At 36.0% G+C, this 14,414-nt stretch overlaps 1 protein-coding gene across 2 annotated transcripts; it reads right to left on the bottom strand.

The window, feature by feature from the left end:
* Positions 1 to 8,688: 8,688 nt before the first annotated feature.
* LOC137190567 (membrane-spanning 4-domains subfamily A member 18-like) lies at positions 8,689 to 14,192 on the bottom strand. 2 transcript variants are annotated; one of them, XM_067600113.1, is made up of 7 exons: positions 14,000 to 14,192; positions 12,509 to 12,715; positions 12,293 to 12,403; positions 11,159 to 11,215; positions 10,848 to 10,991; positions 9,898 to 10,014; positions 8,689 to 9,292 (listed from the first exon to the last, which is right to left on the bottom strand). In XM_067600113.1, the coding sequence occupies exons 2-7, from the start codon at positions 12,686 to 12,688 to the stop codon at positions 9,233 to 9,235; spliced, it is 669 nt and encodes a 222-aa protein (XP_067456214.1). In that variant the 5' UTR covers positions 12,689 to 12,715; positions 14,000 to 14,192; the 3' UTR covers positions 8,689 to 9,232. The 2 variants fall into 2 exon arrangements, with proteins under 2 accessions (XP_067456214.1, XP_067456215.1); XM_067600114.1 differs by having other exon boundaries at positions 8,689 to 9,289; positions 14,000 to 14,191.
* Between the last annotated feature and the right edge of the window lie 222 nt (positions 14,193 to 14,414).

The following is a 14,414-nucleotide window of genomic DNA, read 5'->3' on the forward strand; positions in this document are numbered from 1 at the left end:
TCCAGGTTAGCTCACCATGTTCCCAGTAAGCAGTATTGTACTGTATTCACACACATCACACCACACCAGCTGAAATCAAATGTCATATGTACTGTGCAGATAAACAGCTGAGACTTGAATGAGTACTGTATCACATTCCTCTCCAGTTATGTGCCATTGAGCCAAGTGTTTACTTTAACAACCAAATTCTGCTAGAGAATTTTTACAGCTTAAACAAAAAAGCAAAAGGATATTATGGGTTAGCTAGTTTGGAAACACCCACAGCACTCTATAATTATGTGGTCGTGGCTATTCTATCTTCGGCACATAAGGATTCATGTCCCTGCTGTACATTACAGTGGCAGGTCAAGAATGAACAAGTGCAAAGAAAAACAAGTGGGTCAAAGATTTCTGTCCAATCATGTTTTTACTGAGATTTTTTTTGGATTGGACACAAGCGGAAGGGAATTCTGAGTTAGTAAAAGTCATTCACACTCTGGATCAACACTGTTTAATAAATATGTGATATATAAATCTCGATTCAAAACATAATGTTTAGATTTGAATAAGTTAAATTTTTAATCAGAGGAGAAGTGTCTAAAATTACAAGGTACCCATAGTGAGATTTGATCATTTAACCTCTCTAAAGGCCAACACAGTGAACTCAAACTACATATGACCTCTGACCTTTTATGATAACATGAAAACAAAAAACAAATAAATCTAAAAAAAAAGGTTGGGAACCTCTGTTCACGTGCCACAGTCTACTCTGTCTCTGCATCTACATGTTCAAAGTCCTGTAATTTATTCATACAGCTATTTATCACAAGCAAGCATCATCTAAAGACTCAAAAGGGATTAAAAATACAAACATAGAGGAAAAGAAAAGACAAGAAAAGAAAAACCTTACTGCACTGTGAACTCTCCTGAAATTCCTTGAAAGAAAATACAGTAGGTGCAGATAATAATATGTGCAACATGGAGTTATAGTTTATATGACAAGAGAAAGAGAAAGGTAAAAGGAGAGATGGGACTTTGGCCAGTGCCAGCATTTGGAAACATATTAGGAAATTCTGTCATAACATCGGAAACTGCTTCATACATTTAGGGAACTCTTTTGATGTCATGAAAAATACTCCAATTACCAAACATGGCTTAGAGAGGAGACAGACCTTGTAGTCTGGATACCTGTTTGCCAATGGAACAAAAACTGAGACAGAAGGAATTTCAACTTTTCCTTTGCATCTTAATGAACCAAATCTCTCAGTTTCCAATTCTTTCCAAATTTCCACTGGCAAGTGACCCAGTTACATCGATGCTCAGTGAGCTGAGGCACACACACTGCTTCATCAGCAATTTTGAGAAAAATGCTTACGGGCAATGAAAACAGTAACATCAACACTGCAGAGCTCTTTTATAGAATACTTTGGATCATTTTTAAAGCTTTCAGTAACTGCTTTTTTAGCCATTTGTTGGCAGTAGAAACAAGCGATGAACACAACACTGATATTTTATCATCTTTTAAAGTGAAACCAAGCAGTTCACACATCTAGCAGACACAGAGCAACATTATCATTCATTTAAAGTCATGTTTCTGTCCACCTGATGAATGTCCAATATTCATTCTCCTTTTAGCTCAGATCTGGTCTCCACTAACTCCTGAGGGAAACATTTAAATGCTCAAATGTGTTTGCCAGCTGGTGGCTAACTTTGTCTGTCCAATAGTGTACTGTGGGTTTTAGAGGGTTTTTTTCTGAAAACAGATGCCTGCTGCAGCTGAAAATGACAGGAGCAGTGAGAGTGAATCAAAACAGCAAAACAATGAGCTGAAAGTCGCTATAAAGCTCTGTAGAGCAAAGTTAGGTGATATTTCTCTGTAGGTTCATCACTACAAGTGACACAGTTCACATGACATATAGATATTTGATCCATGAGTGTTAAAAAAACACTGATTATAGCTGCTTTGTTTATGTGTATGTAACAACATCCTGGAATGTGGTGGGAATGCCTGATAAACAGAGAATAAATAAAGTATTCAGAGGAGCTGAGGGGCTGGCTGGAACACAAGAAAGGACATATATCAGTTTATTATCATCTTCTGTCTAGTGATTATGAAGGATGAAGGACATTCTTTGCAGGTGGACACCATGAACTATTGTACTGAACACAGCGACCAGCTGAGGCTGCTTATCACACACACTTAACAGCCAGGATGACATTCATTTTTATGTGAGAAAGAAGGGTTTTTAATAGCTTCTGTGGTTTGCTTTTATGTTTTTACTTTAAATTTGTGTGTATATATTTATATTATGTTTTGGATAATATAGATGTGAGCACTGAAATTTCCATGATTTTCCACCTTGACCTTGACCTCGACCTTGATCTCAAATGAATGGCATTGGAGGCAATGGGATCCATAGAGTGAATAACGCATGACACCAAGACTTTGACTTGTACAAAAGAACCAAGAAATAATATGTGAACATAAAGATAGATTTTAGAAGAGAAAAAAATCACTACTACAGTACTCAACACTGCACATGAGCTAATGATGCTAAATAATCCATATTTATCCAAACTTTTGCAACAACAAAATTGGGAATCTAAATAAGACTTCAGTATTGGAAATATAATGATACACCAGAAGTATTAAATGTGTTCAGTGTCAAAGGGTTTTGGTACTGCAGCTCCGTGTGGAGCTGTGTGGAAAGGCTACAGGCCAATATCTGTCTACGCCCGGGTGGGTTAAAGGGGCTGCTCACATTAAACCGTTGAATAGGCGAAGTGATGCTTTTAATCAGACCAGAATTACTCTTCCATGAATATGATTTGGCCACACAGCCCTGCATTGAGCCCGGCCCATCAGGTGACCTCAGGAACGCAGAAAAACATCACGTGGCAACGAAAAGATTCGTCCGCCTTGCAGGAATACATTGTATTACCACCCATCACCTCAGTACAACCCTCAGCTCTGACTTAATTCAGTCTCAGTGGAAATAGCAGTCATTTTGGTTAAAAAAAAAAAAAAAAAGCACACATATTTTCATCAGATGGTGCAGGTTCCAGTGATTCGCTGGCTGCTCACTGATGGGAGGAGCTAATGTCTTGAGACACATGCGGTGCTCAGAGCTCTGAGTGCAGCGCTGCATGCAGCTCACTTCAGTATTATGAAACGAATATATTGGGTTTCTGTCATGAATCATTTGATGCTGAGCTAAGTGAAGGCTTCAAAGAAAACCCAATGAAGTTAGTCAGTTACTAATAATCTTCCACGTAGGGTCGAGTCCTTGATCCCTCTTTAAAGGACTTCATTGTGGGACAGCTACTGTAGCCTACATCCAAATCCAAATTTAGTTATTTTTAATCACTTTCAGTGAAGTATTGTAGCAGAAGAAGGTTTAGGGATGATTATTTTCACAAATGATTTTTCTTGTTACGATGTGTAATTGTTTTATTGGTCGTTCTTAAAGGGGACATATCATGCACATTTCCAGGTCTTTATTTATATTCTGGAGCTTATCTTATACTACTACATTTATGCAGCTTCTCAGTTCAGCCTCTGTCTGAAACAGGTTGTTTTAGGCCCGCCCCCCCCTCCAGTGAGCCCACTCTTTTCTGATTGGTTAGATCCCGGAAGCTGCTCCCTGGCAGATTCCCGGCATTTCCAGAGGCTACGCAAACAAAGAGTAGTAGTCGGATTTCACTTCTTTTTATCTCGTTCTTTACACAAAATATAAACTCAACTACATCCGTACATGTTCGAGCCCAAATCCAATCAGAAATATGCAAGTGGACAACACGCACATCCTGTGGAACAATGTTAGCAACGAAGGCTACGGACAGCTGCCTATGGGCATGCTCAATCTGACGTCAGTTCGATGTGGAAGTAGGGGTAACTGGCTTTTGACTTGAAGGAACCATTTTTATGTACGTTCACCTCAATATGTCATGTCCCCTTTAATAATGTAGTGTAAAATAAATCAGCTGATCTATGACAGGCCTTGAATGACACTGACAAGGGGGATATCCCTCTCACTATGAATAACCCAAAACCACTATATAAAGATTTCCAAAGTTTGTCTATTATCTGAGAAATGTTCCCCTCTGTAGAGATATTCCTAAAATAAACTAAAAAAAAAAGATGTCAGAAAAACAGCCTAATGAGACTTATCACAATAACCAACTGAGCACAGCTGGCCCTGCTTGTGAGAGTTTGCTGTTGTGTAATTCATCTTTCCTGGACACTTACTGTGTTTCTCATTAGCTGCTGTTGTATTGATGTCGCTCAACAGTGGAAAAGTGGAGTATTTGAGACGTTGAGCTTTTTAGTGTATAATGCTACTGATAAAAAACAAAAACAAAGACTTTGCTTCTGTGTGTGCCGGATGGATCACATGGTACCAGTCATTTGTTCTTCTTTCCATTGATTGTCACTTAAAGCAGCTCTAATTATTATTTTTATATCAACAGTGGATCAAATGACAGCATGTAACGTGAAAGGAGCTGATTGTAGTGACTCACCTCAGCTCCCCTGAGCATTTTAATATTTTTCAGCTCATTTCTTTTGGTTTGTAGGTAGTAATGTGTCAATGTTGAGCTGACCCCAAAACCAAAGAAGTCTGTTCCACTGAGTAAGCTGCGAAAGAATTTGTGGGGGAGAAAAAAAATGCAAACTTGTTGACTTTTTGTATCTCTGTCATCATGTTTTCACTCAGCACCTTTTGGTCCCCTTCTTCACCCCTGTTATTGCGATCCTGTGTCCTTCCTCCTTACATACCAACATCCAGGCAAGACCCAACAAGTTTATGTGGCACTGCTACCACACTATGCGCCAAAGAAACTTCTCCACTATGGAGCTTTAGCGATGGTATCACAGTTATTGTTTTCAAAATGTAACCTGAGGCTTCTTTCTGATCCTTTGTTCAAACAAACAATGACACCAGCACAAACTATCCAAACCCTCAAGTCACCATATCCACCCTCTTCAGTTTTTAAAATAACTCCTGACTGGTTTCTCTCTCATTGCACAGCAAATTAAAAGGTTTGGCGCTGTAACTCTGGCGTGGTTTGATTTTCCTAAACAAATAGAAATGCTGCATATTGAAAAATCAAACAATATCCTCTTGAACACCTACTCAACTGTTCTGATGAGGTACACATGTGACCACCTGGGTAGCTGCAGTATTTTTTTAACCTAGTTTATTTAACCAGAGAAGTATCACTGAGAGCAATATTCTCCTCTGTTACATTCATACACCTTTGAAAAAGCATGTGAATTATTCACATGTGGATCATAATTTCACATGTGAAAAATTCCTATAATACGCACAAGGTTTTTGTACGTTTAATGCAATTAATTCACATGATACCAGCGCATGATATGAAGATATTTCATAAATGTAGGAAATCACATGTAAAAATATGAAACAGCATTTCTCATGTGATAAATTCCTATATATGCATTTATGTTTTTTAGACAGTTAACATATAAAATACCATGTCATATGTCACATGTAAAGATCATATTTAATGCATGAAAAAATTAGTTTCACATGTACTTTTTTGGAAGGGTGTTGAGGGGTTAAGGGTGTTGCTCAAGGGCACCTTTTATACAATATATGGTAGTAATGAAGGAGGAGCAAACACTGTTCCACTTTACCTCATGGAGATTTGTCCCTCTGATCCAGGGTTTAAATCAGCAACCCCCCATTCAGGTCTGCTTCAGGTCAACACTTCTCAAAAGTCAGAAGCAACTCATGCTCAGTAACATTTTCCTTTTCCGTAACTTTTTTTGTCCATGATAACAATATTCAGGATATACTGTATAATGTAAGAGTTCAACTTTTATTTATTGTACAGTTTATTGTACATGTAGCTGTTGCCTAGACCTGTCAGACAATTTGTATGTAATATCAGCTTCTAATTCTGTGTTTATGTGTTGAATTTTGCCACAGGGAGCTGCACCTCTGAATACAGGTTATGTGGATGTCTTACACCTCAACGTTCAAGATTGATAATACATGAAAAACACAGACATACCTGTGGCTGTGCCTTAAGCCACTCTGCGTATTTGTAACTACATTGTGCAAAGGAATTCAACATGAATCAACAAGTACATTTGAGGCACCTGACGCACCTAATTTTAATGAGAACAGAATATTGTAGACAGCACAAAAATAGGACAGGTGCCTCTGTCATGTTTAGATATTTATTGGTCTACAGCTTTCAAGAAAAAATACTTGTTCTGATAAATCTGACTCACATACTTGGCAGGAGGGTTTATGCCTCTATTTAGTGCTGCAAAGAATCAGGAATAGTGTCTTTTAAAAGACAATTGGACTGACCAAAGCAAAACATCAAATCAATTCCATGTGACATTAATGTGATAGTTGGACACATTACATTATTTTAGGGTGATTAAAATGCCATTTAAGTAATTTGTTTTGATGATAGTTGTTAGTTTGAATCATAGTTCAAATCACATTTGCAGAGCACTTTCCCTGAATACCTGAATTATTGATGAACCTCTGTCAAAGTGTTTGATGAAATTGTTAATTAGAACTGGGCCCTTTATAATGGGTAAGAATGTTAAGGTTTAGGTCCAAATTGCACAGACTGAAACAACTAAATTCACCTATTACAAAACAAAAACTACAGCTACAGTAACCTCAGACTCACTTACATGGCCAGCTAAACTCTGAATAACTTGTAAATTACAGTCTTCTATCATATTGATTAAATAAAATTATTGAATTAAACCAGTTTAATGCTTGTTGAAACTCATGCCAACCAATGTCAAGTACATTATGTGCATCAGGTTGGTGGTCAAATTAGTATAAATAGAAATAAGGGTTAAGAAAATTTGAAACTGTTGGACATTGATAACATGCAAGTCCACTTCATCTGCATCAGACTCAACTAATCTTTCTCTCAGCCATAACAAACTGATACCAACTGTTTAAATACAGACTGTTTTTGTTTGAACTCTCATTTCTCAAGATAATATGACACTGTGTTGTTAACATTCCTGTCATTTTTCCAAAGTTCATCACCAAAGTTTAAAGGGTGAAAATCTGGAAAGGTCCCCTTAAGAAGATTTCAGGTTTTTTGTGCTTAGCTGTCACAAATACTTTATCTACATTTATTCGTTTTCAGGGATTAAAACCTCAATCATCAATATTAATCAAACCAATATTCATACTGCATACAGAGCTCATATTTGTTCAATGTTCCTGTAAATTTCTTTTCCCTTCTCGAAAAAATCAAATAGTGAAAATGACAAATAAGTAAAAGCCCACAGTACAGCAGGTAATGTATGTGTATTTAAGGTAGAGACCACCACCTAGTGGCAAACAGGCTCATCACAGGCTGGAGAAATAAATGAAAATTAAATCCTTACATAACCAGAAAAGTCTTCATTTAGACATGCATATCACAACTGGCTGAGGGAATGTGACAAGAAGAGTCGATGCAACATATTTCATTTAAAGCAGATCAACAAGATCAGCAACATCAGCAATAAAAGCAGTGCTGTATGTGCTGTTAAACGGTGCAAAATGAAAAAAAGATGATGATGCCAGCTAAAGGTAGAGAGAGAGACAAAGCCCATGGGCTAGTTTCTATAGTGAAAAAGCTGATGTGAACTAAATCAGCTGATAACCTTTTTAGTCAACTGTCTCCTAAATTTCATATTTATGTTTTTCTCAGTAGAAATTAGTCCCTAATAAAAAAAGAGATGACAAGAAAATGAATGAAATGACTGAAAAGAGCTAAACTTATCATCCAAAATGGAGGAACAGTAGTGAGCTTGTGGCTTGTTCAGTCTCCAAAATAACATCAGCAGTTAAAGAGGTGACACTCAAACAACCTGCTGCACCACCTGTTATGTAGTCAACAGCAGGAAGACTCAATGAGCTGACGGGATGCACTGAGGGTCAAAACAGCCTGACTCGAGGAGTTAACCCTTTAGTGCCCATACACAAAGAGCATTAATAAATAGTTAATTATGAGTAAGTAATGTTTATTCAGCATTTTATGCATTTATGAAGTTTTTTTTTCAACTTTACAATAAGGGTCACATAGAGCATTCATTAATGGGAAATTATGGTTAAGTAATGCTTGTACATTATATAACATGCACAATAATTTATAGGTTAGTCTATAAGTTAAGGAACGTCTACATGAAAATAAAGGAACAAGCAAGCCTCTATATGAAGACCATGGAGTGTGTCCACTAATCTCAACCTTTACCAAAAATAAGTCATAAGTTGGAGGATGGAAAAGTAAGTGGACAATCGTTAGCCTTAAATAAACATTTATAAAAACAGTTTTCTCTTAATGAAATGGCTTAACTGTGAACTTCATGACATACATATGAATTAACATCTTTATCAACCAGTTACTAATATTAGTTAGTACCTTAATTAACATGTAAACTCTTAATAAATGTTAACAAGAGACATTTGTTAAGTTACTTGATGCTTATTATTGTATTAATTAACTGTTAGTTAATGCTTATTAGTGTATTAACTGGTGTTAATAGCATATTTATAAACTATTAAATAATGTGTAAATTAATAACTTAGTTAACATGAACACCATTAGTAGATGATTACTAGACACATTAGTTAACTGTTAATTAACTGTTAGTTAATGCTTATTACTGTATTAACTAGTGTTAATTAATGTACCATATTGTCAAGTGTTGCCAAAGTCTTTATTCATGGAAGTTTACCATAAAACATCACTTACAAGCTGATAGAAAAATACATAAAACACTTGCAATCACACTGTAAAAGTCACTGGAGTAGAGCTGCAATTTACAATTATTTTATTTATTGATTAATCTACCAATTATTTTCACAGTTAATTGTTTTGTCTATAAAATTTAGAATTTCTTAGAGCCCAAAGGTGATATCTTCAAATGTCTTGTTTTGTCTGATCATCAGTCCAAAATCTAAAGATATTCAGTTTTCTATCATGTATGACACATAAAAGCTTCAAATCCTCACATCCAGGAGCAGCAACCAGCAAATGTTGCCGATTAACTTTCTGACGATCGACCGATCGACCAATCAACCAATCGACTAATCATTGCAGCTCTACACCAAAGCAATTTTTAAACCCACACTGGTAACACAAAATGTTTGTAATATAATGTGCTTTTGGGTTATTTTCTCCTAATACAAGAAATGATTACAATGACGTGCTGCTTCTTCATATTTGTGCATCCATGTGTTTGGTTGAAATGATTTTAAGCACCAGGACTCCTCAAGAGGACTTGCTTCAGTTCCTCAACATCTTCATCACCCTGCTGACACAGAAATAAGTGATCTTTCATACAGCAAAATCATGACAAAGTTGACCTTTATTTTTTTGTCATTTCACAATATGTAAGTTATTATCCTGACCGTGTTGCCAAAGAAAAAACATTAAGGCCTTCTTTTATGAGTGTGTATCTCGTAATTCTGACCTACTAACTCATAATTACAAAAAAAGTTCCATATTTAGTGAAGAAACATTTAGTAATTACTTAATTATGAGGTTAGTTTGCTTTTACTTCCTCCGGGTTTGAGACACTTAATGTCACTGAGTAATGTGGATGGTATTATTATTACTATGTCAACATTGTGTAGGTATCTAAAGCCCTTGGGACTGTTTGGAACACCTGTTGTGTCGTAATTATGAGATATTTTCCTGTAATTATGAGATGATAAATTCTAATTATTAATTACTCCAATTTTTTGGAGAATGCAATGCATGTAATTTCTCTTTTTCTACACCAGAAATTGAGCTGCTATCACTTTTAGTTCAACTTCAGTTACTACTAGTACTGCTACTGATGTTGGTACCATATGACAACCAGCTTCCCACCAGTTTGTGTAAATTGTGAACTTGTGTGTTTGTCTTGGTTCATACCTCTTCCTTCTTCCAGTTGATTAAAGCCTTGATGCCCAGAACAACAAAGGTAAAGCTGACAGACAGCTGTAGAGCAGCCAGGGTGATTATCACAGCGTCAATGTAACTCAATAGACGCTGTTGGGAAAAGAAGTTTATTCATGAATCCTTTCTTCATAAAAAAAAAACATTTGCTAGACATTTAGTGTCCAGACCAAACACACAGCACTGCTTTCCAATTTGAACATTCTTTCTGTTTCCAATATAAATACGCTATATGTATAGTTACTACAATTACTGCCTGTTTCATTTAAAGCTGCACTAATTGATATAAATTATGTAAACAATGGATTAATTGACTATGAGTAATGTGAAAGGGGTTGTAGTGTTGAGAGATAATTATCACACAACTTGTTTTATGTTTTGATGACCTTGAACACTTTTTTTGGTTGTTTTGCTCATTTTTCAACAAAAAGACTCTGTAACACTTCCTGCCCAAACAGCAGGCAGATAAAGTTGGCGACTAGCTGGTGAACATAGAGGAGTATTTAGGAGCTAAAAAGTTCTTTCAGTAATTAGTGGAGACAAAAACAGGAGCTAATAGCAGAGTGAATAATAATGACTTTTATTCATCACATGTACAGAACTATGACCCCAATGAATTATGTCTTATTATTGTTCTGATTTTTAATCTCACTGTCACAATTCATTTTTGTATCCATATAAATACTAACTGTATGACTAACTAATTAAAATAACATTTTGTCAATTCAAAATATTCAAAAAATTCACTTCTAAACGTACTAAGCATGATTTTTTAACCTGTTCTTTTTTTTTTGAGCAACAGAGACTCTTGCACTGTGGAAGTGCCAGAAAAGCCAGTTTCAAATCAGATTGTGAGGTATTATAAGGTAATAATGCTATATACTGTATAATTGTGCTTTGAAGTATAATTTTTGAAGTATGCTTACCTGGGTCACAAAACTACTAGAATCATACGGGTCGTACCAGTACAACTGGGCCTTATAGTGTCGGTCAAGGTCTATGGCATACAGAGTAATGCCAACAATGGCAAAGATTGCACCAACAATGTTCATAAACACGGTGAAGCCCACCTGAGAAGAAAAAAAAATCCTTCAATTTAAACATCAATCCAAACAGTATGTGATAGTGACTTGTATGTCCCCTACGACACATTATTCTATAGACAGTGTTGTGCCACAGTGAAGGTTTTTACACATTTCCTTCAATCAGTCAGTGGAGTTTGGAGGACTTTACTTACCAGGCAGGGAGAAGGGACGTGTCCGGCCAAAATGGACATGATTCCAACCACGGTGAACTTGAGAGGACAGAACAAAGCTCATGTCCGTAAAAACCAGGCATAAAAAATTAGGTTTTTTTTAGTAACAAGGTAATGCAAAACCATTCATATTGCCATATTGCATATTTCTTATAAAACACTATCTAGTGTCACTCAACAGCATCATTTTTGTAGGACATCCTCTGGTCATAAGAGAAATCCCCCTTCTTTGAATTTCCAGCAGGCTGTAAACCAAGAAGTGTACCGCTGCCCTCACAGACAAGGCTTAGCTATTTATCCTATATTTTTGAATACAGGCCAGTTGCATGGAGAAATCTTAAGATTGCTCTACTAATAGGTTCAAAATTAATTTCAGATGCAAAGGTAGACTTGAAAAAGAAAGCCGAAAGACCCAGATCTGACAACTCCCTAAATAACTGTTGCCTTTCACTTCAGTATTTATTACATGAGAAAATAACATGTTGGACTGTTTCCAAATGTTTGCCTATGACTTTCAAGTAGCTGGCTGGACCACAATGCCCCAGTCTCAGTTGAGTAAGAATAACATCATCCCTTCCTCCAGAGTTTATCATCCACCTTTTACTTTTGACAAATGACTGCAGAGAGAAATAATGCCTGATATTAGCTTATCACAAATATATTGGTATCGGGATTTGGCACATATGTCAGCCATTTCCAGTTATAAACTCTACATATTGATATTGGTATCTCCTTTAAAAAACATTTTTTGTTTAAAATCTGTTATGCTGTTGAATTGTACTGCAAGGTGTATATACTAGGAGGTGTTTTGAATATTTAGTCTACCCGACTCTACTGTAGTCTAGAAACACCTCTCAGTATAAAGCAGTAATTAAACAGTATAACAAACTCCTTTAAGTTGAATCAACACCACTCTAAAACAATTTAAACAAAAACCTCACATTATAACCTCTATGAGCGTGGGATTTATTGCAGGGATGCTGTATGTGACCCCATTAGTTTTGGTAAAGCATAACATGAGGGGAAAATTTTCTGTCTTTTTACATCGTTCAGTTTTAATTAATTGATGTAGATATGTTGCCATAGTAACGTAGAAAAAAAACAATATTATTTTACCGCAGCACCCAGCCAGTAAGCAGCACCCAAGCTATTCACATCCAGAGGATTAGTGAACAGTTGTCCTGAAGCCAGTGTAATGATCATCAGGCCCACCATGATCTGTATAGTCTGTAAAACAATTAAACACAATTAAATCTCATTTTCTTAATACTACATCTATATGAATTATGTTTTAGTATTTGCTGATTTGCATGTGTTTTCTTTATTTCTTACCCCAAGAACTGCTGTAACACAGGTCTTCATCAGCCCCTTGTACACTGAGCAACACACTGGACTGCAGCAGAAAGCCCCAAGGATTTGGCATAGTGGTGGAAACACGCTCTTACTGTTAGCCGTTATGGTGACCACAGTCACCCCCTTGTCTTTGGCAACAATTACAGACATCCTTTGCATTCCAAGTGGCACACACACACCGGCAACCTGAAATGGAGTTTTGTTTTTTGGGTTTTGTTCTGACAGAAAAAACAAAGATATTTTTGGTCATAATCAAAATGTCCAAATTCAGAATTAAAAGAGAATAATATAGAAAAAGAAAAAGAAAAAATAAATTGAAAAAACAAATTCAAAATGTAAAATGATCATTTGAAAATATAAAGTAACAATGAAAATAGTGAAATTTAAAATACAAAAGCTTAAATGGAAATAATTAAATTGAAAGCTTGGCCTGATTATTCCTAGTAGTGACGTAAAATAATTATCTTTTTAATTTTTATCTCTTTAAATTTTCTAGTTGGACTATTAATTTTAATTATGACCAAAAATATCCTCCATATCCAGCAGTTAAGTATAACTTTAAGGATTTTAACATAATTGAACATTGGTGGAAAAACCATAGACACAAGTTATTATTCAGAGTATTTTACAATTCTTAAAACATGTCTGGAGGGAATCTTTATCTTTCTCATTGAAATGGCTACTTTGGGGACTAACATCATCACACATGAACACAGTTGGGCTCATTGAATCCACAAGAGTCTCAGCTTTCCAGTCATACGAAATTTATGCAATTTCAAGACTGTTTAGGAACCCCAGGATGCAGAAATATTCAAATACACCATTTTTAGAATAAGTGAAAATAAAAGATTTATACAGTATGCAAAAAACTGCATGTTTTTTTGCCAAAAAACTGCATGGGATTAGCATGAAGTGGGCATGTCTTTAAGGGGAGACTCGTGGGTACCAATGGAACCCATTTTCATTCAGAAATATTGAATTTTTTCCATTGCCAAAATTTAGTCTAAATTTGGAGTGTTATTTGGCCCCTTTCTCAACAAGTTAGAATGACATGGTGTCAATGGATGCCTTAGGTCGTCTAGTTTCATACAATACCAGTATATTCATTCCAGCCTTAGAACTGACCCAGATACAACGACTGAAAGACTGTAATGTCAGCCGAAAGCGCAGACACCCCCGCAGGTTAAAAAGCTTGGAGCGGAGGTAGGTTCCGAGAAAGTGCGCACGTCCTGTTTTTGCCTACCCAGCTTTTTATTATCATCATAAGCCACCACAATAATATGCAAAGGGTGAATCAGGGTTTGTCATCAACAAACACATACAAACAACAATCTGTTCAAAAATCTTTTAAATTAAATTCTGGTTGGCATTTATCTCTCAGAAAGTAAAAATATTATCAATCACTCAGCAGGTTGTCTCCTTGTAACGTTTACATGATTAGACCTGTGTTTGTTTATCTAAAGACCTCACCTGTTTCTGCTCCGATACTGACTCTCTTCAGCTGCAACACAGTCAATAGCAGCAACACAAGTATTTCCTGCCATCTGTTTGATTTTCTCAGTATATCTCAGCGCCACAAATCCATGACGTGTTAATTTATCGGAATAAATGCGTCATCTCCAGTAATTTATAGAGTCCTGAAATGACTGTTCTTGTCTACTTGTAATAATTAAATAATGTCTATGAATGTCTAAGAGTTTACTGTATTGCCACACCTTTTACTTATAATCTACTCTGTGTAATCTATTTTTTTTATGACTGTGTTTCATTTGTCATTTTGCCCGATTAATACCAGGGTCAAAACGTTGCCTTTTTCAGTGAAATAAAGTTTTGCAGAGCTAAAATCCAGTGTGCTGACACACTTCTTGTTTCCTTTTTTGAATCT

The sequence above is a fragment of the Thunnus thynnus genome, chromosome 10 (genome assembly GCF_963924715.1).
Source record: "Thunnus thynnus chromosome 10, fThuThy2.1, whole genome shotgun sequence".
NCBI lineage: Eukaryota > Metazoa > Chordata > Actinopteri > Scombriformes > Scombridae > Thunnus > Thunnus thynnus.

Bases quoted from the DNA above. Each gene is read 5' to 3' on its own strand.
- LOC137190567 (XM_067600113.1), bottom strand. From the start codon at position 12,688: ATGCAAAGGATGTCTGTAATTGTTGCCAAAGACAAGGGGGTGACTGTG. The intron at 11,216-12,292 runs GTAAAATAATAT...TGTCCTCTCAAG, and splicing joins CTTACTGGCTGGGTGCTGCG to TTCACCGTGGTTGGAATCAT. The intron at 10,992-11,158 runs GTAAGTAAAGTC...TTTTCTTCTCAG, and splicing joins ACGTCCCTTCTCCCTGCCTG to GTGGGCTTCACCGTGTTTAT.